Here is a 27,373-nt window from a genome sequence, read left to right as displayed (position 1 = left end):
CTGTAGCTCTGCCACTTTCGACCGCAGATGCGGAAGGCTGACATAGGCAGACCTCTTGACTTTTTCCATATTTTGTTATGTTACAGCTTTATTCTAAAATGGATTAAATAAATAAAAATCCTCATCAATCTACACACAATACCCCATAATGACAGTGAAAATCGTTTTTTTGACCTTTAGCAAATGTATTACAAATTAAAATCTAATTCGACCCGTTACTCAGTACTTTGTTGAAGTACCTTTGGCAGCGATTATTGTCATAGACTGTTTCTCTGCCTCCACACGGCAAGTGAATGCCAAGTCTAGTTCCAAAAGGCTCCATAACAGCTTCTACCCCCAAGCCATAAGACTGCTGAACAATTAATCAAATTGCCGCCTGGACTATTTACATTGACCCCCCCCCCCCCCCCCCCTTTGTTTTTACACTGCTGCTACTCGCTGTTTATTATCTATGCATAGTCACTTTACCGCTACCTATATGTACAATTTACCTTGACTACCTGTACCCTCGCACATTGACTCGGTACCTCCTGTACATAGCCTCATTGCTGTTATTTTATTGTGTTACTTTTTATTTTATTTTGGACTTTACTTTATTTAGTAAATATTTTCTTACCTCTATTTCTTGAACTGCATTGTTGGTTAAGGGCTTGTAAGTAAGCATTTCACGCTAAGGTCTACACCTCTTGTATTCAGCGCATGTGACAAATAAAATTGGATTTGATTGTAAACATACACATCATATATTTTTCAGGCATAATGTAACATTTCAAGGAAGTGGTAGTCCATTTTGGATTGAGGCAGGAATGAATTCTGCATGATATGTGAGCGTTCAAGTTAATTTTACATTGAAGCATATTTTATCAACAGACTTGAGATGGTGGTGTGTATAGCTAGTAAACTGGTATCTTCATTTAGATAAGAGGACCACTGTGATGCCTGATGTATTATATAAAAACATTGTTCTATAAGATGAAGAAAAACACATTGTAATTGTTTTGAAATGTTAGTACGTTAATCAAGTTTGGAACAATAAACTTGATTTTAATTTAACCGTCATATTGTAGTTTTCCTTGAAAATATACAGTAACAGTCAAAAGTTTGGACACACCTCATTCCAGTGTTATTTTTACTTTTACTGTTTTCTACATTGTAGAATAGTAGTGAAGACATCAAAACTATGAAATAACACATGGAATCATGTAGTTACCAAAAAAGTGTTAAACAAATCAAAATATATTTGAGATTTAAGAGTCTTCAAAGTAGCCACCCTTTGCCTCGATGACAGCTTGGCACACTCTTGGCATCTCTCAACCAGCTTCATGAGGTAGTCACCCGGAATGCATTTCAATTAACAGGTATGCCTTGTTAAATTTTTTGTGGGAGGTTATTTCCTTCTTAATGCGTTTGAGCCAATCAGCTGTGTTGTGACTAGGTAAGGGTGGTATACAGAAGATAGCCCTATTTGGTAAAAGACCAAGTCCATATTATGGCAAGAACAGCTCAAATAAGCAAAGAGAAATGACAGTCCATCACTACTTTAAGACATAAAGGTCAGTCAATCTGAAAAATGTAAAGAACTTTGAAAGTTTATCCAAGTGTAGTCGCAAAAACCATCAAGCGCTATGATGAGGACCGCCACAGGAAAGAAAGATCCAAAGTTACATATACTGCAGAGGATAAGTTCATTATACAAAGATGGCACCGACAGATATGGCAGCTCTGCTTCTAGCTCCTAAGCGACTTTGCAGTATATTGTTTTTTTGTGTTATTTCTTACATTATTAGCCTAGACATTTTAGGGTGTTATTATATACAGCCGGAAATAACTTTTGGATATCAGAGCGGTGGTAACTCCCCAGCATTACGACCAGGAATACGACTTTCCAAATTGGATCCTTTGTTTGTACCCCCCAGGGCAATTTAACCCTTGTGTTGTCTTAAGGGACAAACATGTCCCGCCACCATGTTTAACAGCAGAGAAAACCCCCTAAATAAAAAAAAATGTAACTTGAAATTTGATTACTTTTCCTACAGTGACCCCAACATTGGAAAAAGTTAAACATCGCCTTTGTTCATATTTCCATGAAAGCTGTATACCACCAGGGTACAAATATTGTTTTAGGGTCATTTTTGACACGGCAGTTATACAATAATTTACACACAACAAAAACCACAAAGACACAAACAAACAAACACACACACACACACACACACACACACCACACACACACACACACACACACGAGAAATGTAGATTATGTGTGCTACTGATTGAACTCAGACAAAACTGAAACTTTCTTGTGCATGTGCAGCATCTCCTCTCCACAACCCAACACATGACTCAAGTTCACAGATAAAATAAAAACAATTTCAGACAAAAATAAACAAAATTTCTGACAAAATAAACATTTCTTGAAAGCATTGTTTACTAATGGGGAATGCAGTCAGAGACCATAAAGGTGCTGCAGATGACAGTCCCCCCAGTTCTCTCTTTGCTGAAGCCATGAGTGCATGTTTCAGTGCCCAACAAAAAAACATGTAGATGTCCAGGAGGAACAAGAGTACAATGATTTAGAAGAAGAGGAGGTATCTGAAGAAGAAGAAGAAGAAGAAGGGGAAGAATACAACCCAGAGCACGATGCATCATCTTCAGATGAAGAAGGAAACCCCAAGCTGAAAGAGAGACATTTTTGTCAAAGAACAGCAAAATAACATGGTCCTTGTCACCATATGAGACTCACCACCTGGATTGGGTCTTATGTATCAACATTTGAATTTATGTTTTTTTTTTTTACATTGAGTAAAAACAGAGTCTCTGAGCTACAAAATGGTATATCATACACTGCATTTGAGGAAAGAACGGGAAAGTAATTCTGCTTTGAAAGTTGATCAACTTGTAAACTCACTTTTGAGAAAACTGTCTTTCAATGTTTTGGTACTACTATTGGAGAGTCCTTCTTTGTCTACACCCATTCAGCATTGTTCACACCCTCTTAAGCCTTAGCCCCACCCATCTCTTTAAGGGTTGATCCGTGCGTTCTGTACTAACTTGCCAGCTACTTCCAGACATCTAAGAGAGAGAGAACAGCTCACTGAACATTACTCGCCCTAGCCGAGCTGGTAAGGCTGTTACAGTGTGTTATTCAGAGCGTTGGTGACTGCAACTGTGCTGTCCGATTGTCTGTTCGTAAATTCAGAGCATTTCGCATTCAGAGCGCACACTGGACACTCTGGCCAATGAGTAGGGTTGTTCTGAAAGCTCTGACCACACAACGACAGTCAAGCACCCAAGCTAACTGGCTAACATTGGCTAGCTACTTCCAGACACATAATGAGAGAACACCCCACTCTGACCATTTTACTCTCCCTAACAGAGCTGGTTAGGCAGTTTTTATGTTATCCAGAGCGTTGGTGACTGTAACAGTGCTGCTGGCAACAATTTCATGATGCTTTGTTGCCGACGTTTACTGACACTGGACATATTCAACAGGTGTTGAGCATTCAAAAATGCATCAGTTATTCTGCGCTCTGGCACACAAAGATGAGAGTCTTTTGTTAAAACCTCTCTAGGGTATGTGGGACGCTAGCGTCCCACCTGGCCAACATCCGGTAAAATTGCAGAGCGCCAAATTTAAAATACAGGAATACACATAATAAGCATTCATAAAATATAAAAGTGTTATACATCGGCTTAAAGATTAACTTCTTGTTAATCCAGCCGCTGTGTCAGATTTCAAAAAGGCTTTACGGCGAAAGCATACCATGCGATTATCTGAGAACAGCGCCCCGTGTAAAAAAGCATACAAACATTTACCAGCCAAGTAGAGGAGTCACTAAAGTCAGAAATAGCGATAAAATTAATCACTTACCTTTGATGATCTTCATATGGTTGCAATCACAAGACTCCCAGTTACACAGTAAATGTTTGTTTTGTTCGATAAAGTCCCTCTTTATGTCCCAAAAACTCTGTTTTGTTGGCGCGTTTTGTTCAGTAATCCAATGGCTCCAAGGCGGTCACAACAGGCAGACAAAAACATACTAAAAGTACTGGTAAAGTACGTCAAAACATGTCAGACGATGTTTATAATTAATCCTCAGGTTGTTTATTGTCTTTATAATCAATAATATTTCAACCGGACAATACAGTTTTCAATAGAAAGGAAAAATAACAAACTAGCCCGTCGAATCAGGTCTGCAAAGTTCCTCTGTCCTCTGACCAAAATGGCTGTTTACTCATCGTTTTTCAAAATGAAAGCCTGAAACCATGTCTAAAGACTGTTGACATCTAGTGGAAGCCATAGGAACTGCAATCTGATTCCAAACCCATTAGATTCTCTATAGGCATTGAGTTGAAAAACAGCCACATGAAAATAATTTCACTTCCTGATGGATGTTTCTCAGGTTTTTGCCTACCATATCAGTTCTGTTATACTCACAGACATTATTTTAACAGTTTTGGAAACTTTAGAGTGTTTTTTTATCCAATCTACCAATTATATGCATATTCTAGCTTCTGGGCCTGAGTAACAGGCAGTTTACTTTGGGCATGCTTTTCATCCGGAAGTGAAAATACTGCCCCCTACCCAACAGAGGTTAAGAAATGTAGCAAGATAGCTAGCTAGGTAAACAATGAATCCCAACGTGTGACGTAATGTTAGTTAGCGAACCAGCCAGCTAAGGTTAGCGAGCTAGCTAACAGTACACTAACTTGAATTAGAGTGGAGTCTTTTGTTAAGACATGTAGCTAGCTAGCTAGCTAAACAACTCATGACATTACTACCCTGCATGAATCTGCAGGTAGCTAACCAACCAGGTTCTATGGCTATAACTAGTCAAGCAAATGTGTCTGAGATATATGAAGAATAAGATTGTACACATAACAGCCAGCTAATGTTAGCTAGCTAACAGTACACTTGAAATGAAACCACTTTCTGTCAAATTTAGAAACGTGTAATATCTGAAAATATAGCTAGCTAGACTATCTTATCAGTATACATCATGTTTGTATGCGTCGCCTGACTGATGCCATGCACAATGTAATCCAGACTGGTGCTTTCTCCATCTCCTTAGCTATCATACTCGAATTCCACTGATTTCAAAACTCGGTCCTCCAGAAAGTGGAGAGCATACATATAACTTTTGCTAGCGAGCCAGCCAGCTAACATTAGCTAGCTAACAGTACACTTTAACTTGACATTAGGTTTATGCAGTTTTACTGCACAGTAAAAAAAGTTAAGCCGCATTTGACACAATTACCTGAACATACTGACCAGCTCCAATAGACAGCCACGTGCTATATGGCAGACCAATCCAAACTCATCTCTCGGCATGTCCAGCCCACTCATTATCTCAGCCAGTCATGGCTAGCGGGAAGGTTTCCCCCTTTTTCTGTGGCTAAATCAACTATGCTCGTAATTTAACCATTTTATTCGTATTTACAGCTGGCATACAAGTTTGATATTAAGGCACATGAAAGTTCACATGTTCGAGAAGGCATTTCTGCCCAAAAACACATTTTGATAAAAAAAATATTTTACGTTCAAACAGCTCTCCTGTGAAGTCGTAACTTGCAACATACGCCTAGTTTCCTGAATTGGGTCACATTTGACAACCAGGGCAGGATGGCAGTGCAAAATGTCATAAGGATGACCCCAAGGCCGACAAGACATGAAGTTGCCCATGCTCAGGACATCGTCTCAACATTCTACATGTTCATCACACCAGCCATCGAAATAATCATCCTGAAGATGACAAATTTGGAGGGTTTATGTAAATATGGAGACAACTGGAAAAGGTTGGATGAGATTGACCTGCGTGCCTACATAGGGCTGCTAATCTTAGCAGGTGTGTATAGGTCCCGAGGCGAGGCTACGTGTAGTCTCTAGGATGCAGAGTGGAAGGGTGATTTTCCGTGCCACGATGCCACTGAAAGTCTTTCATACTTTCTCAAGAATGCTACAATTTGATAACCGTGAGTCAAGACCTGCAAGACGTGTGAGAGACAAACTGGTGGCCATAAGAGAGGTCTGGGAGAAGTGGGTGGAGTGTCTGCCTTATCCCTACAACCCTGTGCCTGAAGTAACAGTGGATGAGCAACTAGTTCCATTCAGAGGTCAATTTTTATTTTCAAAATTGATAATGTTTTCTGTAATGTAAGTGATTTTCACTGTACATGTTATTATGCATTGCTGTAATATCATTGATTTATGTGATTGTTTTCTGTCTTCTTTTGTCAAAAGGTTGCTGTTCTTCCCGGCAGAATATGCTCAGCAAGCCAGCAAAGTATGGCATCAAGATATAGGTGGCTTGTGATGCACAATCCAGCTACACTTGGAAGATGCAAGTCTACACAAGGAAGCTGACCAGTGGAGGCCCGGAGAAGAACTTGATGTGACTTGATGTGACAGATGAACTGAGGGGGCACAATGTCACATGTGACAATTTCTTCACCTCTTATGAACTCAGCCAGCAGCTCCTGAAGAGGAAGATCACCATGGTTGGCATAGTTAGAAAGAACAAGCCTGAGCTCCCCCCTGCACTCCTCGTAACAAGGGGGAGAGAGGCCTTCTCATCAAAGTTTGCCTTCACCCCCACCACCACTCTAGTTTCTTACCTCCCAAAGAGGAACAAGAATGTGGTCCTCCTGAGCACACTGCACAAAATGGCTGAGATCAGTAATCGTGAGGACAGGAAGCTAACCATCATTTTGGATTACAACCACAACAAAGGAGGCGTGGACAACCTGGACAATGTGATTGGAACTTACAGCTGCAGGAGGATGACTGCCCGCTGGCCCCTGGTCTCTTCCATAACATCATTGATGTGTCCTCATACAATGTCTTCGTGCTATGGAACAAGATCAACACTACCTTGATGCCTGATAAGTGGAACAAGAGGAGAGTGTTCCTGGAGCAGCTGGGAAAGGCACTTGTAACCCCACACATTCAAAGAAGGGTATTGCCAAGGATGCAAGTCCTATATACACATGTACTGTAGTTATTACCACACATGAGATTCCCACATTGTAGCCTGTACAGTGAATATATTCACTGATCATGTACTCTTCCTTGGCAAATAAAGGTGCGGTTCAGGTATGAATTTCTGAGACAATCTTTTTCAGTCATATCAAACTCCAATATTTGAATGATGCTGTGTCTGCATGTATGTATTACAATTATACACTTCAACAGTGTTTACCACTCCTGTACCTGGGACATCAATGATTACACATTGTAACTATGAAATAGACTAGAAACATGATTGATTTGTAATTCATATATACAGAAAAGAAACTATGCATATCTAAATCCCTTCATCTGCATTAAGCTGAGGACACAGGATAGTATTTCAATGAGATACTTAATTTCAACCAGTGGAGAATGTGAAACGCTTTATTGAAAGAAGTTCATCATCCAGGTGTTATAAATACATAAATGCATTATAATTATAATTATGATAATTGTAATATTATAAATACAAGTTCAATCTATACTTCAATGCACATATGGTGTGCATCATAAAACGAGGAAGAAAGACTAGGTGGGGAGAGAGGTGTAGAAGACAGAAAGGGAAAGAGGTAAAAACAGCGGCAGACAGCACATGATTCATGAATTACAGTGCTACCCTAATATTCTCTCAGTTCATCACAATTGCGGTGTCTCCTAACCAGCCTTGGGCCCCCAGTTGGCCCGAAGGTTATCTTAAGAGCGGGTGGCAATGACTGGACAAAAGTGACAAATGGATAGAGAGAGACCATGATTAAGCCTTGTTTTTTTTATTCTAACACGGTCAGTCATCTTAAATCAGGAGGTGAAATGCAAAACTGACCTTGGATCATTAACTCTGGGACTACTACATCTCTGTATGTATTTCAATCTAAAGCATCTCTTTAATAATACTTCCTGTTGACCCGACCAAGTGACATCTCACCTATGATCATGCTGTGCCCTCTGTGTCAGCCAATTCAGATGTGGGAGGGGTTGACCAAAACAGCTGATATAACCTAGAGGATTTAGGGAGAAGGGGGAGAGGGAAGAAGAGAGACTGTTATTGTGTGTGTGTGGTCTCACCTGGTGTCCACACTAAGTGGCTACAGAGTACTTTATGCTGAAAAACAGACACACGAGGACAAACAATAGAAGATAATGTCAATAGAAGATACTGTATGTGACGCAGACACCTATCGGAGTGTACATGAAACATTTAAATATAGATGCTATGCGTCTCACCACTTGGTTATTGCAAGGCTAAACCCCAGGGAAATCATGACTTGGCAGCAACAGATAGTCCAGTAGAAATTGTCTGTGTTTATGCGGTGTAAATCTGAAAATAAGCAGCTGACATCTTAAGGGTTTTTTAATTAATGCATGTGAGACAGGTTCCATATACAACAAGACAGGCAAAGATGGAGAAAAAGAACACAGAACAGTTGAATTACCTCTGGTTATGGACACTTTTGCCAGCAATAAAGCTAACCACGGCCTGTTCCTCGGACAGTGAACATCTGGCAATATCTATATTTTCGACCCCTTGGTCAGCTCGCTCTCTGAAAGTAAAGAAAACAGCTTATTTTTTTAAGATAGGAAAACAATAACTGAGATAAGACCGTTCCCCCAAAAAAATCTAAATATACACATTGCAAGATATTTGGCAAAATACACAGACATGCCTATATTTCCCCCATGGGAAAAAATGGGAAACTGCAGAGTTCCAATATTATTTTTGTTGTTTACATTTTTTAACTATAAAACAACATGAGCAGGTCTCATTGCCAACAATAGCGAGGCAGGCATTGTGACGTTGAACAATAAGCTGGGAATAGAACGTTCTGAAGGCGAGTTGGTGCCACGGGGCTCAATAGAACTAATAGGAGCTGGCAGGGTGAAAAATGCACTAAAATAAGGCCTGTTTTTTGCGATTACTTCAAAACGACGGCAAGCAGCTGGGAAATATGGTCATATTATAAAACTGGGTTCCACGGCGGATGTAGAAAGTTAACATCCACACCTCGATGGTGTCAACTGTGCTTATGTCTGCGTAATAAAAAAGTAGGTAAAAAATGTAAACTTCTGACTATTTCTGGTCTAGCAATCGATGACAAACAAGCTCGCTGCCCAGACTTACATAATTACAAAGAGGAGATTCTCCTGATTAAAATGCTACCCGTGTAACAGTTTCGCTTCCGTCCCTCCCCTCACCCTTACCTGGGCTCGAACCAGGGACCCAATGCAATCATAGACAACAGCCACCCTTGAAGCATCGTTACCCATCGCTCCACAAAAGCCTACTATCTACACGGATTTCAGAGCACTCTCGTCTGTGTGTACCAGAACGCAGAATAATTACTTTACGAGCGTTCAACACCCGTTGAATATGGCCGGTGTCAGTAAACGTTGGAACATAAGCTTGAGTAAATTATTCCCATCAGCACATTTACAGTCACCAACACTCTGGTTAACACTAAAATTGCCTGGGCTCAACCCAGGGACCCTCTGCACACATAGACAACAGCCACCCTCCAAGCATCATTACCCATCGCTCCACAAAAGCCTACTATCTACACGGATTTCAGAGCACTCTCGTCTGAGTGTACCAGAGCGCAGAATAATTACTTTACGAGCGTTCAACACCCGTTGAATATGGCCGGTGTCAGTAAACGTTGGAACAAAAGCTTGATTAAATTATTCCCATCAGCACATTTACAGTCACCAACACTCTGGTTAACACTAAAATTGCCTTACCAGCTAGGGCGAGTTAAATGGTCAGAGTGGTCTCATTTGTGTCAAGAAGTAGCTAGCCAACATTAGATTGGGTGCTTGACTGCCGTTGTAAGGCCAGAATGCTCAAATCAACCCCAGAGTGCACTCCGAGAGCGAAACCGTCTGAATTTACAAACTGACAATTTTTCTCGGAATGGAAACACCATAATATCAATCAATTTAATTAAGCCAAATTTCCTAAAATCAATCCCATATACTATGTTATTACAAAAAGGTTTGAAAGTCTCTGGTAATGCCAATATGGAATATTATCAAACGCTTCTCGCAGTAACAGAAGAAATGGCTGAGAATTAAATGACATGCCACAGAATGCTGCAGCAGCACACAGGGTGTGCCGCAGTATGATGCAACTTTTAAAGGAGGAACCACTGTATTACTTGCTTATTTTTAGACTCTGGAGAATAAAGTAGACAAGCTCAGGGTTGAGGATCTTCTTCCAGAGAGACATCAGGGATTGTAACATACTCTGTTTCGCTGAAACATGGCTCTCTCGGGATATATTGTTGCTGTCCATTCAGCCATCTGGGTTCTCAGTATAGGAATAAAGAACTCTCCGGGAAGAAGAAAGGCATGGGTGTATGTTTCATGATTAACCACTCACCGCAGGTCCAGTTTGGTGAAGAACTGAGCCCCGCGGAGCTGCTTTATGGCTGACGACACCAACAGGAGAGGGTACTGATGCTTCTTGGTGATGTTATTGAGTCCTCTGTAATCGATACATGGGCGTAGTCCTCCCTCCTTGGCCACAAAGAAGTAACCAGCTGACCCAGGGGATGTGAATGTGCGGATGAAACCCTGTTGAGCGCCTCTTGAATGTAATCCTCCATGGCCTGGGTCTCACCCACAGACAGAGGGTAGATGCATCTGCACGGAGGTGTAGCACCGGAAATAAGGCACAGTCCCAGGGGTGATGAGGAGGGAGACAAGTAGCGCGGCTCTTGGAGAATACCTCCTTAATTAAGGTCTTGGTATTCCTCCGTGATGTTGGGCTGGGGGGCAACAGTAGGACTCTCAACCGACGTGGAATGACAGGGGACAGGGAAGCAGGTCTGCTGGCATTCAGGTGACCAGTCTGATTTTCATCCTCGACCATGATATGATAGGGTTATGGCGTTGGAGCCAAGGGAGGCCAAGGATGATTTTGTGACCTGGTGCACTTGTGATGAAGAAAGAGATGCTCTCCTGGGGATTGGACTCCACGTGAGGGTGAGTGGTTGAGTGATGTGTGTGATGGTCCCAGATCCTTATGGCCGACAGTTAAGTCCTTGAACCGGAAAAGGAGAGGAGAGTGGATAGATGGTAATGTTGAGGGAGGAGGCAAGGGTCTGATCCATAAAGTTTCACGCGGCACCGGAATCCACTAAAGCTGTAGACACAGTGCATGAGGGACAGTCAGCCAGAGTGATGGACATCAAAAAGAGTCTAGCAGGAAGAGCTGAATCTGGAATACTCACTCCTGGTCCAGGGGATGGAACATCACGTGACCATCCCTCTGCTTTAGTGGATCACAGATTATGAAGGACCGGACAACGCTGGAGCTTGTGCCCTCCATTGCCCACAATACAGACATAGCCCCAGCTGTATCCGTCTGCATCATTCTGCCGCGGAAAGGCGTGTGATCCCTACCTCCATGGGTTCAGGCTCTGATCCTGAGTACTCGCCGAAGGAGGGAGAGAAGCAATAAGAATGCCGATGCTCCTGGAGAAGGTTATCCAGGTGGATGGCCATCGCAATGAGTACGTCCAGGTCGAGGTTCCGTCTGGACCTCCTCGCGCAGAGCTCTTCTGTGTAGGGTGTGAAGCGCCGGCTCATTCCATCTCCTGGAAGCTGCTACTGTCCGGAAGGTGAGCGCATACTCAGCAGCCGTCTGATTCCCCCGTAGCTGAAGGATATCCTCACCTCCCTCTGCCCTCCGCGTGATGATCGAAAATGCATTTAAACAGAGCCATGAACCCCTCATAAGAATCTAGCTCCTCCTCTCCTCTCTCCCAGACGGCGGTAGCTGCCCGCCCAGTCAGCAGAGAACTAAACGTGGCAACCTTAGACCTTTCAGTGGTGGGTTTCACACCAGCTCACAACTGGTGTGAAAAATAGAGGGAGCGCTGAAGGAGGAAGCAACGGTATTTGGATGGTGTATCGTCGTATTTATCCGGAAGGGATAGTCGGGCATTGGTGACTTGAGTGAGTTGCTGAATGGGCCGTTGCGCTGGATCGTTGGGTAGACTGGCTCTAGAGTATCCTCCGATGCTGGACTGCAACGTCTCTCGAGGGTGTTCGAGATGCTGCAGACTACGGAGAACCGCATCCATGGCCATCCCTAGTTGAGCCAGCTGGTCATGGTGTTAATGTATAAAGTACCCTTGTTCGTCGACCGTCTAAGAGATTTCCGACTTTCCTGCTGCTTCCATAGTTTGAGTTGGTATTCTGTAATAAAGGAGTTGTGAGTCGGGAAGCATGTGAAACATTTAATAAAACAACAAAACCAGTAACGAGACAACTCCATAAGGCTACACGCCAGTAAACAAGAACAATACCAACTGGTGAGAAAACATAAGGGAGTGACATATAAAGGGGAGGAAATAATGAAGATAATAAACTCTAGGTGTGAATCATAATGATTAACAGGTGCGCGTAATGATGAGTGGCAGGTGTGCGTAATGATGAATCCCAGGACCGGTGGTCAGTATTCTGGCGACGTCGTACGCTCAAGGGGAGGAGAAGGAGAAGATGTGACATCAATGGTGGCCCCCTGGAGGTCAGGGCCCCTAAGCCAATGCTCTGTGTGCCCTGTCGGTAATGTAGTTATGTTTAGGCCTACATCAAAGTTTAGATAGCTGGCTAGACTACCTTACCTAGCAATCCAAAAAATATTAGCTGAGTGACTGACATAACAAGTGGAAAATTGCTGATGCGCTACTAAATTGCAACTTGTGTATTCTACTTTTCCAACTCTCAACAATAAGTTGAGACCCTAAATCAGTTCCTAAAAACTTTTGTTGGTTAGGGGCCACTTACCGGCCGCGGGGCCCTATGCACAGCGTGTAGTCTGCGTATAGGAAGAGGCGTCTCTGTCTGTCTGTGCGTCAATGTGTCATTGGCTGGGTGTCTGTCCATCTTTGGTATCACCTCAGCCATTCCTCGTTCCTATATTTACACCATATAAAGGCAATTCAGTTTATACTTTGGAGCTGAGTTTGACCATTCAACTGACCATTCAACATTCAAGTCCAATAGGGGGTGCTAATATCTGTCCTGTTTCACACATGTACACGTGTGTAATTTGTACATTTGTGTGGGGTGAAATGAAAAAGTATTTTTACATATCCCACTCCCCCTGAGACACACTCACAGAATGGGGTCACAGCCAGGTATTAGCCATTGTTGACAACAACCCTGGAGGAATTTGGGTCTGCTCAAGGGCAGATTGACAGATTTTCAAAATAGCAACCTTTCGGTTACTGGCTCAACACAAACCTCTTGGCTATTATACTGTAATTCACAACTTGTCATGAACACCAGTGGAGGCTCCTCAGAGGAGGAAGGGGAGGACCATCCTCAGTGAATATCATAAAAATAAATTATTAGTTTTAGATAAAAATATACAAAATATACTCACATGTCACCAGATAATTGATTAAAACACACTTTTTTGCAATGAAGGTCTACAGTAGCCTCAACAGCATTCTGAAGGGTGTCACCATTGTGTAGCCGGAGGACAACTAGCTTCCGTCCTCCTCTGGGTACATTGACTTCAATACAAAACCTAGGAGGCTCATGGTTTTAATCCCCTTCCGTAGATTTACACAGTAACTATAACAACTTCCGCATAGCTCTTGCAGCATGAACTGACATGTTGTCCACCCAATCAAAGGATCAGAGAATGACTCTAGTACTGAAAGCACAGATACAGGTAGCTAGCACTGCAGTGTATAACATGTGGTGATTAGTTGACTTATAGAGAGAAAGACAATAGTTGAACAGTTTTGAACAAATTAATTTCTTCCATAATACCATGGTTGAATGAAACCCGGACAGTTCTTTGGACTGCGGTGGTGAGTTTTGTTCCTGTGTCGCTGTTAGCTGGTCACTCTAACCCCACAGTGATCCATAATAATGGCTAACTACAATAAAGCCATCAGACAGGAAAGCTCACCCACTGGCCACTTTTTTTATCCATAGCTATAGACAATAATACAAGCATCCCATTGTATAATCAGCAGCACATTGATCCATGGCCATCTAGCCTTTAGCAAATGTATTAGCCTTCCAGCACAAAAACTCACACTTAAAAGGACAAGACTTTAACAAACATTTGAAAAACACTTTTCTCTTTGAGAGAGAGAGAGAGAGAGAGAGAGAGAGAGAGAGAGAGAGAGAGAGAGAGAGAGAGAGAGAGAGAGAGAGAGAGAGAGAGAGAGAGAGAGAGAGAGAGAGAGAGAGAGAGAGAGAGAGAGAGAGAGAGAGAGAGAGAGAGAGAGAGAGAGAGAGAGAGAGAGAGAGAGAGAGAGAGAGAGAGAGAGAGAGAGAGAGAGAGAGAGAGAGAGAGAGAGAGAGAGAGAGAGAGAGAGAGAGAGAGATTTCTCTTCAGCCATTAAATGGATGTAGCCATAGGGAAATAAAACCTTAATGATGCAATTCTGATGAAATGTCAAGTGTTTACCCGTTTAATAGCACATATAAATTCACACACTACAACGAAGCTTAGCGATTTCCTATTTTTCAAGAATGTATTGCACAGCATAGATTTAACATTCCTGTGATTGCATAGGGAAGCAAATATGCATCTGGGTCTTAATCTTCATTATTAACCTGATCTTCATTCAGTTACTTTTACTTGGCAATCTTGTCCTTTTTAGGCCACAAACAGGATGAAAGCCTATTTTCTATATTTTCCAGAGAGAAAAAAATATGTAAAGCAAGAGTGTCAGAAAAAGACCTGATCCACTGTCTGCATGAAATCCTCTATGCATGTATGTGTATGTATGTGTCCTATGATTACATGTCCTGTTTGAAACATATCAACTCGCAGCAGGGATGAGAAATAGTCCTATTCGGTCTCGGCAGAAAGTGACATTGAATGTTCAGATAGCTACACACAGCCGGAAATCACAGTCTCAAGCTGATATGCATCATATGAAAGAAATATAATTAATCGTTTTCATCTCAGTGCACACCATTTTGTGACCACGGTGACACGCTTGTACTCCATTCCATGACCACGGTGACACAGTTGTGGATTATTATGATACTCCATTGGGTTAGCATTCACAGCTATTGGTCCCGTGACTAATAATTAGCACTGTAACAAACCAATAGGACAATGCTGAAATGAGTGACACCTCATATGAATTAGTAGATACACAGTAATTAAAACATGTCTATCTTCTTATTCGTATCTTCTTATTCTGTCTATCTTCTTATTCTCTCTATTATTCCATGGACTAGCATCCTCAGCTGTTTTCACACAGCTACCCATCTTTTGATGAATAGTATTAACAATGAAGAATCACAACAGGGTTATGCTAAGGCTCGGGCTATGTGATTGATGCCTCAAATGGGTAGATACAGAGACAAATTAAATATGTAACGCTCCGGGTTAGATATGAACGGTGAGCTGTAACACACTTGCTTATTCATTGGATGGCGCCGGCAGGGGCCGCCGGCATGGCGTGGGATGTGCCCCGAAAGAAGTACACTCTGCTTGCAGGGCTTGGATTTTATGTTGAAAGTTCTTTCTAGGTCCACCAAAGGTCACAGGCTGCATAGTTTAGTAGCTGGTTTGCATCTGACTCCTTCTGTATTCTGCACACCCCGTGACAGTCCACATTCTGAGCCTGGGACCCACGACACTGTGACCATGGCTGTGACATTCATTCATCCATCCAGACAGAGATAGAGGCAAAGCCAGAGAAAGGGTACCTCTTCTACACCCGAGCTAGGATAGTCCAGGGTAGCTCTCGCTCCCTAATTACAGCTGAGATAGAATGGCTCTTTCTCTCTATCTCATTACAGCTGAGCTAGAATGGGTCTCTCTCTCTCTCTCTCTCTCTCTCTCTCTCTCTCTCTCTCTCTCTCTCTCTCTCTCTCTCTCTCTCTCTCTCTCTCTCTCTCTCTCTCTCTCTCTCTCTCTCTCTCTCTCTCTCTCTCTCATTACAGCTGAGCTAGGATGGTCAAGGGGTTTTTGAATGTTGTTGTATTGGATTAAACAGGGGACCCCTTGGGTGTTGGGGACATTAGTAATAGACCCATCCAATCCACCAAAATGATGGTCTTTGGAGAATAGGTTGGAATGAGTGCTTGCAGTATTTCCCTGTGTATTTGGAGCTAGTGCTTGGCCCAATTAACTTAACTTAAATACAAATCCCTTGACATGTAACTAGGTAGATATTGTGTCCTAATGTGCGAAGACAACACAGTGAATAGTGTTGGCAGATCTTTACTGTCACATTCATAAATGAAAAATAGCTAATATTACATGAAGCCAGATTTTAGTAGGTACCTTAGCTAAAAATAGTAGCAAATAAACAACTATATTTATAGATTATTGTGCATTTCTTAACCGGTTTGTCCTTTTCATTTCAACACAACACTTCATATATTTAACACATCACTGTCATTAACATGAATTGCTGTAGCAAATAATTATCAATTCAATGTCAGATAAGATGTGGAAATTAAATATTCCTTCATATACATTTATTTTGCTTCTGCATTTTTGGCACATCATAACACAATCAAATGCAGAAAATACATTACCCATTTATGTTCCTTTTATTGCGTTACCCATAGCGGTTCCCTATTTCTGGAAATTATAATTCCATGAACACTTTGATACTACTGTAACTCTTACATTATATGCCACTCACTCCAACTCCAATATCATCATATATGAAATAACCAGAGTGATATCCTATTTGTTGTTTGGTCAATTGGATCTGAGTCCAGCTTTAGCTTGACTACAAGACGTGGCTCAGTTATAATGCTCCCATGGCTGTACCCATATACTACAGTATGTTGGAGGGAGTGCCTGTGAAAGCAGTGAAGGAGCAGCCTTCACATGTCTCTGGCTCTCTGACTGAGATTGCCCTGCATTCCTCTGGGGATAATCCTTGACCTTGTTGTGAAATTGAAGTGCAGCGTCAGAATACAAATTATTCTCTCCCTCCCTTCCTCCCTCTCTCCCTGCCTCAGATGGGGGTAAAAAAAAAGAAACAGGACTTAAGTAATGCTCTGATTTGAACCCATCTATTGGAGCAATCTGTACATTAAGCCGATGGACGGAGGAGGAGGAGTGCTAGTAGATGAGAGTAGCGATGGAGAAGACATCCTGAACGGTTTCCTGTACTGGCACCTATACAGCACAGCACTGAAAGGGGGATACTGTAATCTGGTTGTCTAAAGAACATTTGGGTGTGGGTTGAACCATGTACCTTTACTACGTTTGGGTGTGGGTTGAACCATGTACCTTTACTACGTGTGGGTGTGGGTTGAACCATGTACATTTACTATGTTTGGGTGTGGGTTGAACCATGTACCTTTACTACGTTTAGGTGTGGGTTGAACCATGTACCTTTACTACGTTTGGGTGTGGGTTGAACCATGTACCTTTACTACGTTTGGGTGTGGGTTGAACCATGTACCTTTACTATGTTTGGGTGTGGGTTGAACCATGTACCTTTACTACGTTTGGGTGTGGGTTGAACCATGTACCTTTACTACGTTTAGGTGTGGGTTGAACCATGTACCTTTACTATGTTTGGGTGTGGGTTGAACCATGTACCTTTACTACGTTTGGGTGTGGGTTGAACCATGTACCTTTACTACGTTTGGGTGTGGGTTGAACCATGTACCTTTACTACGTTTGGGTGTGGGTTGAACCATGTACCTTTACTACGTTTAGGTGTGGGTTGAACCATGTACCTTTACTACGTTTAGGTGTGGGTTGAACCATGTACCTTTACTACGTTTAGGTGTGGGTTGAACCATGTACCTTTACTACGTTTAGGTGTGGGTTGAACCATGTACCTTTACTACGTTTGGGTGTGGGTTGAACCATGTACCTTTACTACGTTTAGGTGTGGGTTGAACCATGTACCTTTACTATGTTTGGGTGTGGGTTGAACCATGTACCTTTACTACGTTTGTGTGTGGGTTGAACCATGTACCTTTACTATGTTTGGGTGTGGGTTGAACCATGTACCTTTACTACGTTTGGGTGTGGGTTGAACCATGTACCTTTACTACGTTTGGGTGTGGGTTGAACCATGTACCTTTACTACGTTTGGGTGTGGGTTGAACCATGTACCTTTACTACGTTTGGGTGTGGGTTGAACCATGTACCTTTACTACGTTTGGGTGTGGGTTGAACCATGTACCTTTACTACGTTTGGGTGTGGGTTGAACCATGTACCTTTACTACGTTTGGGTGTGGGTTGAACCATGTACCTTTACTACGTTTGGGTGTGGGTTGAACCATGTACCTTTACTACGTTTGGGTGTGGGTTGAACCATGTACCTTTACTACGTTTGGGTGTGGGTTGAACCATGTACCTTTACTACGTTTAGGTGTGGGTTGAACCATGTACCTTTACTACATTTAGGTGTGGGTTGAACCATGTACCTTTACTACGTTTGGGTGTGGGTTGAACCATGTACCTTTACTACGTTTGGGTGTGGGTTGAACCATGTACCTTTACTACGTTTGGGTGTGGGTTGAACCATGTACCTTTACTACGTTTAGGTGTGGGTTGAACCATGTACCTTTACTACGTTTGGGTGTGGGTTGAACCATGTACCTTTACTACGTTTGGGTGTGGGTTGAACCATGTACCTTTACTACGTTTGGGTGTGGGTTGAACCATGTACCTTTACTACGTTTGGGTGTGGGTTGAACCATGTACCTTTACTACGTTTGGGTGTGGGTTGAACCATGTACCTTTACTACGTTTGGTTGTGGGTTGAACCATGTACCTTTACTACGTTTGGGTGTGGGTTGAACCATGTACCTTTACTACGTTTGGGTGTGGGTTGAACCATGTACCTTTACTACGTTTGGGTGTGGGTTGAACCATGTTGTCACGTTCTGACCTTAGTTCTTTTGTTATTTCTTTGTTTTAGTATGGTCAGGGCGTGAGTTGGGTGGGTTATCTATGTTTGTTTTTCTATGTTGGATTTTTCGTTTGGCCTGATATGGTTCTCAATCAGAGGCAGGTGTTAGTCGTTGTCTCTGATTGGGAACCATATTTAGGGAGCTTGTTTTCTATTGTGTTTTGTGGGTGGTTATTTTCCGTGTCAGTGTTTGTTCCACACGGAACTGTTTCGGTTTGTATTTCACGTATCGTTTATTGTTTTGTTTCTGTGTTCGTTCGTTATTAAAGAAAATGAACACGTACCACGCTGCACATTGGTCCTCCTCTCTCTCCCAACAAAGAACGTTACACATGTACCTTTACTACATTTGGGTGTGGGTTGAACCATGTACCTTTACTAGAACATATGGAACAGAAAATGACACTATGTACCTTCACTAATGGTTTTAGAGGAGGATGTGAACTATCATCTCAGACCAACCTTTCCTACAGTCAAATGACCTAGTGGCCTCATGGGTGGAATGTAATTATATTATGGTTAAACTCAAATATAGTATTGATTAAAAATATATTATTTTTTGATAAAACATTTTTTTAAAGTATAATCTTTGTCAACTCTATCATAAATAGAACTGGGGGAGTTATGTCATACATGCAATTAACAAAAATACATGGAAAGGTTTGCTTTATCCAAATTTAAAACCAAATGATTGCAGAATTATTGGTGGAGGATAAAAAAATGGAGGAGGCAAATGGAAGGCTGAGAAGGTATGGAACTTGTCTGTCGGCTCTGCATTAAATACCAAAATTGGTTAAAGAAAATTGTGGTAAATAAAAAAGTACACCAGTTTCATTTATGGACCAAACATTTGACAGCTGCGCCATACAGGTTGCAAAATAGTTGGGAAGAGATTTTCGATGAACCAATTCCATGCCACATAGTTTAGGAACTGATACACAAAACGACGCCGGATACGAAACTTCAAGTTTTTAAATTACTATACCAAATTCTTGCAACCAATAAAATGTTATATACACTACATGACCAAAAGTATGTGGACACCTGCTCGTCGAACATCTCATTCCAATATCATGGGCATTGTAGTTGTTCCCCTTTGATGCTATAACAGCCTCCACTCTTCTGGGAAGGCTTCCCACTAGCTGTTAGAACATTGCTGTGGGGACTTGCTTCCATTCAGCCACAAGAGCATTAGTGAGGTCGGGCACTGATGTTGGGTGATTAGGTCTGGCTCACAGTCGGCATTCCAATTCATCCCAAAGTTGTTCGATGGGGTTGAGGCCAGGGCTCTGTGCAGGCAAGTCAAGTTCTTCCACACCGATCTCGACAAACTATTTCTGTATGGACCTCACTTTGTGCACGGGGGCATTGTCATGCTGGAACAGGAAAGTGCCTTCCCCAAAATGTTGCCACAAAGTTGGAAGCACAGAATTGTCTAGAATGTCATTATATTCTGTAGCGTTAAGATTTTCCTTCACTGGAACTAAGGAGCCTTAACCAATCCATGAAAAACAGCCCCAGACCATTATTCCTCCTCCACCAAACTTTACAATTGGCATTATGCATTCGGGCAAGTAGCATTGTCCTGGCATCTGTCTAATTAGGATGAACTCATGAGGCGTGTCCAATCCACCTGTTTGGCTGAGCACAACTGCCTCCCTGAACTACAATTTGCAGTGGGGCTGAGCACAACCGGCTCCCTGAACTACAATTTTCAGTGGGGCTGAGCACAACTGGCTACCCGAACTACAATTCCCAGGGGCTGAGCACAACCGGCTCCCTGAACTACAATTCCCAGTGGGGCTGAGCACAAGTGGCTCCCTTAACTATGATTCCCAGTAAGGCTGACCACAACCGGCTCCCTGAACTGCAAATGTACACCTTTTGTATATAAATAACCATAACAGTCATGGGAGCCTGGAACCGGACAACTACATCCAACAAGAGTAGAAGAGAGGGATATACTAGCTAGAACCTTCTTATTGTGTCACATCTGCTCCTGCCACGCGCTCTAGTGCTCATCCGGTGTCTCCTTGATCTGCCGCCACTCCCCCAGTACTCTCTCCCTCTCCCTCTCTGTGTGTGTGTGTGTGTGTGTGTGTGTGTGTGTGTGTGTGTGTGTGTGTGTGTGTGTGTGTGTGTGTGTGTGTGTGTGTGTGTGTGTGTGTGTGTGTGTGTGTGTGTGTCTGTGTGTGTGTGTGTGATTGTGTGGGCGGAGACAGGTGTGCTGAAGTCAGAGCAGATCCCCACCAGCTGCAACCTGTTCCATAATCAAGACCTCTACAAATACTCAGTCCTGCCTCTTCCACACTGCCAGATTGTAATCTCTGCCTAGTCAGTCCATGTTTCTAGCTGTTTGGTCCTATTGTTGTCCCTTGTCTGACGCTGTTTTTCTCTCCGCTACAGTTCTGCCTGCTCTGACTCTGGTCACTGTCTCCAGTCTGACTTCTCGTCAGTTCTGTTACTCTGTCCTGGATTCCCCACTCAGCGCTCCCTTGGATTCCCCTCCGGACCTGATTACCCTGTTCCCACACCTCTCGCTCCAGCCTCAGCCTCCGCACCTGGTTCCCAGCAACTCGCCCGAGCTTCCCCTGGCCTGCACTCAATCTTCCCCCCATGTTTCAATAAATACCTTGGTTACCTCATCCCAGTCTCCTTGTCTGAGTCTGCTCTTGGGTTCACCTGTTCCATTTCGTGTGACCCATTGTGGATCTGGTAGGACAGAAAAGCATGGCCAATTGTTTCCCCCCATGTGTTCATCAGGTTATACTGTAGTTGACAGGGTGACATGTTGTGTGGACTAAAACAGAATAAAACACGGTGTATCTGTCCCGACTCCCACCGAAGGTGGCTCCCCTGCCTGTTCAGGTGGCGCTCGGCAGTCGTCGTCGCCAGTCTACTAGCTGCCACCGATCCCCTTTTCCTTTTCTGTTTGTTTTGTCTTATTGGTTGCACCTGTCTCTTATTTTGTTTTTGATTCAGTACTATTCAAGCCGGTTAGGCCCGCCTGTTTTTGTGCGGGCTTGTTTTCTGTTAGTCAGGTTGTGCGTGTAGTGTTCCTGTCCGTTTGTGCCCTGTGTTGGGTTGGACAATTTTGTTTTATTTCGCCTGTTGTTTTGGGCATTAGCTTTGGAAACATAATAAATTCCGGTTTCCCCAGTATCCTCTGCTCTCTGCGTTTGACTCCGCACCCACCACTCCAGACATTGTGACAGTATCACAAAGCATGATCAAAATCATTAGCCAGCTACAGTAATTTTGAGAAATAGTTTTGTAGATTTTTGGGGTCATAATAACCAGTTATCTACCTTTTAAGTAGCTAGCTGTAGTTAGCTGGTAACATGCTAGCTAGTTAGCTCCCATGCCAATACCAAGACTTTCTAAACTAATCTAGCTCGGAAATACTAAGTTATTTCAGAATGAAAGTTAACTGGCTAGCGCATATCATGCTTTAAGACATTATGCTAGCTAGCTATCCCCAGGTAGATAATGTGATAACTTATTGCATCTGCATGCTACTAGTTGCATTCTCCCTGGTGCACTTGCTCATTCCTGAGCTGGCTGCTCGTTCTAAATAGTATAATCGAATCTGTTCAAAACAGTGGCAGCATGTGCAGCAGTGGTCATTCAGGTTTTGACATGCAAAAGTGAAATGGGTGTATTTATGCTGTTGTTCAAAGGCACAGATTGCTTTATTTCTCTTCTCAAAGAAACTACCGTTAGTTCCAAAACTTGGCATCATATTTCTGTCATACTGCTTTGTTGACAACTCTAACCACCTCGCGACCCGGGTATTCAGACAATCAGTGGCCGCCACTGTGACTGATGTGTCTGTGATAGCAGCATCCAGATATGTTATGTGCATGATAGCTAGAGCAGTAGTTAGTGTGACACCCTTTCATCTCTCTGTCCTCCTCCTCACATTTTTTTCTTCTCACCCCTACTTCCCACAGTCCCTTGTGACCAGTATACATGCATATCCCCTGAAGGCAGAGCCCTGCTGGGCTGAGTGTCCTTCCTCTCACTAGGTCAGCTAGCTCCTCTCTGGAGTGTTGTACACTCCAGAACCAGGCAGATAACAGCTGGCTGTAGCTGATCGATATGTGCTTGATGACCTTGGTGAGGAGGACATAAGAGATTCTGAATATCTGTTTAATGCCCTTTGAATATTGACCAGAAAACTAAAGTACACTCACGCATCTCTACTCGTATTTACTGTAAACAAACATTTACAACAAACTGAAAAGAAATTAAGCGTGAAATACATATTCCTCCTCTTGGTAGAAAAAGGTACAATCAAATGTTGGTCAATAGCTACTTTTCTTGTAAAAGTGGTTGTTATTCATAAGAAACAATGCTGAGTTTGAGGATTCAAGAAATAAAGAGACGATCGTTAGCTCCAAAATTAGCATTTTATTCGGATTGTTGGGGTCAGATGTATCATTTGTATTCCAGTACATACGATTATCCACAAAGCTTCAGACAAAAACCTTTCCCAGTCTTAAAGCTGATTCAGTAATTAGTGCCAACGGTGGGTACCACAACACCCCACCCACACCCTTTTTTTGGTACAAATTCAAACAGTTGTGCTGACAAGATAGCAATTTTTTCATTTTTTTTGTTCAGTTGTTTCTTCATTTTATACAAAATACTTTCTTAACTTATCTTCTACACATGTAATGTCACCTGGTTTTTATTTTTTTGCTTTGTAAATACATTTTGTAAATAACATTTTTTTTATCATTTTTGTTATTGTGAAAAGATAAAAACATGCAAAACCTTTTATTTTTGTAGTCCAAATTATACATTTACAAGTTCAGAACTTTTTGCACTGCTTCATAGACTACATCAAAAGAAAAAAAAAGAAAAATATTATGTACACATTTTCTTTACAGTGAAGAAAAAGTTGAAAGTACCAGATGATGACCAAGGCAAATGAAGTGTACATGGATTAGAAGAAGATAAACAGTTGCTGTTTTTGTAAAGTACTACACCACTTCAGAAAAAAGAAAAAAAAATGTATTCCGCTATAAAAGTATCATTTATGACTCCCTTTATTTGCAACCAGCTGCATAAGTTATATGTTTTAGTGAAAAAAGTCAAAAATTCTAGCATACTGTACAGTGCTGTCCTCAGTTGTTTCTCCCCATCCAAGTTAACAAAGGATCCTTCATCATCTCTTCCTCTTGGTAATTCAATTAAATAATCATTGTTCAACAAACAGCAGTATTGTGTAACCAAAAAAAGCATGTAGAAGCATACCATAGTTTAACATACTTTATGTTTTGAAATCACTCCAAAAGTCAGTACCATTAAAGCCTTGAACATAAAACTAATCATTCAGATCCCCAAAAAATGTACAAAAAGGCACATTATATCCCAGTGCTTCTGTACTGTGAAATTCAAGTGTAACTGAGCGCTCTCAATATCAACGATCCAAACAGTGACAGTTCACCAATGTTCCCTCCCCTTCTCCAAAACTGGACCACATTTCAGCGTATGCCTAAACCTTCAACAAGCATATGTATGCGTAGACTACAACAATAAGCCTAGGTTGGTTGTTTTTTGAAAATATTTTGAAATTATGCTGTAATTTTTTGTACTTTTCTGTCATTGTTCCTGTCACCACTCGGTCAGGGGAATATCGGTAATCAGAACCTGTCCACGTCCATCGAGAGGAAAACAAAATATATTTTCTACTTTCCTGGGTTCACCATTCTTTGTCATCTTGTTTTTGTAGGTCTTGTCTCCTAGTCGTCGCTCCCTCCGTACATGTCTGCCAGTTTTCTGAAGCGAGGGCCCCAGTCGTTGAGGTAATCGTAGTCCTGGTCCCCTCCGCTGCTGGAGGAGTTGAGGGAGCTTAGGGAGCCGGCTGTGGAACCACTGCCCTCGTAGTCGAACACCAGCAGGGAGTCGTAGGGCGGGGCTGTGGGGTCGTTGTCTGCTGCCTTAAGTCCCTGGATGGACAGGAGGAAATAAAAAAACACGGTTAGATGAGTGAGGAGATTAAGGCCAGCCAGTCCACCATGACAGACCCAGTCCCTGTCTGACTACCACTACAAGATGCCATTCACATTCACAGACATGTTCTTATCCCCCACTTCCACCTACAAAGGCTAATATTAGACACATTTCCTTTGTTTTCCTCCCTTCTACATGATCAGAAAATCAGGTCCGGTTCTAACTGTCCGTCTGCAGCACAGCATTTTGGCTGTGATTCTCCCTGATGTTTCTGGCATTCAGGATTATCTAGAACTTGATCAAATGCTGAGATTGAGCATGACCAAATGCCTCAGCTCACTGGAAGGCTGCCACTGATGAGCTGGCCCTCCATCCTCAACCCTCCTTCACTCCCCTCTCCACAGGCGCTGCCTGAGGGGCTTGGAGCGCTGAGAGGAGGAGATCACTGTAGTGGCACTGACAATATGGCAGCTTTCGCCACCACATTCTGGACCATGATGTAGTACTACATACCCCCTCCATTTCATGTGTTTAAGTTTTGCCGGACTGGGGAACGGTGCAGAGCAGTGTGTGGGTGTGTGTGCGTGTGCGTGTGTACAGTATATGTATCTGTTCCAGTGCGTGTGTTCCAGAAGGTAGGGTGGGATTGGAGGGGGTTTACATTTTGAAGACTGTACTTAACATTCCCAGAAACTCTCATTGCCGCGTGAGATGTCCTTATGGGTTGCTATTGTTTCATAGCCCATTCCTGGTTGGATTGCTTATCTATCATTGGAGATGTGCTCTGGCCATGAACTGCATTGGGCTCAGGCCTGAATCCAATCTCTTATCACTGCCACTGAAATCTAACAATTAATAACCGAATTAAGAGAAACCGAGCACCACACAGAATCACGACCGAGCCACTAGACTCATTAGAAACATGTCAGATATGTATTGGAGCTCTTCCATTTTGTTGTGACAACACCACTACCACTTTCTCTCGCGCTCTCTGTCTCTCGCGCTCTCTGTCTCTAGCGCTCTCTCTCAAATAAAGGATAGATTGAAACAAAGTGCCTCAACGCTTAGTGATTATTTTCCACTTGTTAGCCTTCGCTAAATGTTTGCTCAGGGCTGTGGCGCTGATCATTTGGTGGGAAATATGACAGAGGGATCGTTCATTACAATTACTGCCATCACTGGTCCGGTGGATAGAGCCCCATTCGGCATAACCACCACCCCACTGGCAGTGTGACAAAGTAAGCCAATCACAAAGCTTCATCCTCCTAATTCCACTAAGATTGAATCATCCACTGTGTGAGAGAGACAATAGTCCATTTTAAGAAAACATTGTGCTGTCCTGTCTTTCCTTGTCTGCCCTGACTTTCTCTTCTGTTCCACTGCTCACAATACAGGTCTCTCATTGAATTGAATAACATCCTATTCAGAGATTTCAGAGAATGACTGCCTCGCCTGGTTCACCAACTACTTCTCAGACAGAGTTCAGTGTGTCAAATCGGAGGGCCTGTTGTCCGGACCTCTGGCAGTCTCGGCCGACTCTTTTCTCTGTATACATCATGATGTCGCTCTTGCTGCTGGTGATTCTCTGATCTACCACTACGCAGACGACACCATTCTGTATACTTCTGGCCCTTCTTTGGACATTGTGTTAACCTTTTGTCAATAGGGGGAGCTGTTAGCATTATTTTTTTTTTTACATTTCCAAATTAAACTGCCTCGTACTCAATTCTTGATCGTACAATATGCATATTATTGTTATTATTGGATAGAAAACAGTCTATAGTTTCTATAGGAGTTGAAATTTTGTCTCTGAGTGGTACAGAACAATTTCTACAGCACTTTTCATGACAGGGTTCAGATTTCAGAAATTTTTACCTCTGATCTGGGGTCTGTTTTTAAGGCGACAGTGAATGCTATGAAGAAACCGACACTGCCTACGTCTTCCTCTGGGTGTCTGTACGTCATCACGTTTTCAATGGAATCGATGGGACGTTCACAGCCATTATAAAAGACGAAAATGTACAGAGACCACCCTTTCTCAACGTGCGCCTGAAGCGTAAAGGACATCGGACCTGCCTCGTTCCAAATCGTTTTCTAACCAGCAGTATTTCTCCGGTCATGTTTTCAGTCGTTATAGTTGTTAAAAACATCATAATGTAGTGAATTTTAACCGTTTTATATCAATTTATATCCGTTTAGTGCGATTTTGAGGAATTTCTTTGTCGTGCACTCTGAAAGTTTGGACACGCTTTAGGGTGTCGGTCGTTGGTGATGGACATTTCGAAGGACAGAGGACATCTATCGACCAAAAGACGTTTATAACATAGAAAGGATACATTGCCCAAGAATATGATGGAAGATCAGCTCAAAGTAAGCAATATTTAATATGATAAACCGTGTTTCTGTCGAAATATTTTAAACGCATATATCGCCATTTTGTTTGGTATAGCTTCACTTGGCCAACCCTGTATTGAAAAGTAAGGATAATTTTAAAAATGTAAATCAGCGGTTGCATTAAGAACT

At 42.4% G+C, this 27,373-nt stretch overlaps 1 protein-coding gene across 1 annotated transcript in view; it reads right to left on the bottom strand.

Annotated features, from left to right (window-relative positions):
- Positions 1 to 23,282: 23,282 nt before the first annotated feature.
- The window catches only part of LOC139550664 (cadherin-2-like), a 114,020-nt gene continuing 109,929 nt past the window's right edge, over positions 23,283 to 27,373 (bottom strand). The window contains exon 16 of the mRNA XM_071361690.1: positions 23,283 to 24,846. Within this exon, the coding sequence (XP_071217791.1) occupies positions 24,640 to 24,846 (207 nt within the window). The 3' untranslated portion in view covers positions 23,283 to 24,639. The remainder of the gene's footprint in view (positions 24,847 to 27,373) is intronic.

The sequence above is a fragment of the Salvelinus alpinus genome, chromosome 23 (assembly GCF_045679555.1).
Source record: "Salvelinus alpinus chromosome 23, SLU_Salpinus.1, whole genome shotgun sequence".
Lineage (NCBI taxonomy): Eukaryota > Metazoa > Chordata > Actinopteri > Salmoniformes > Salmonidae > Salvelinus > Salvelinus alpinus.
This window is presented reverse-complemented; position numbering and strand designations above follow the sequence as displayed.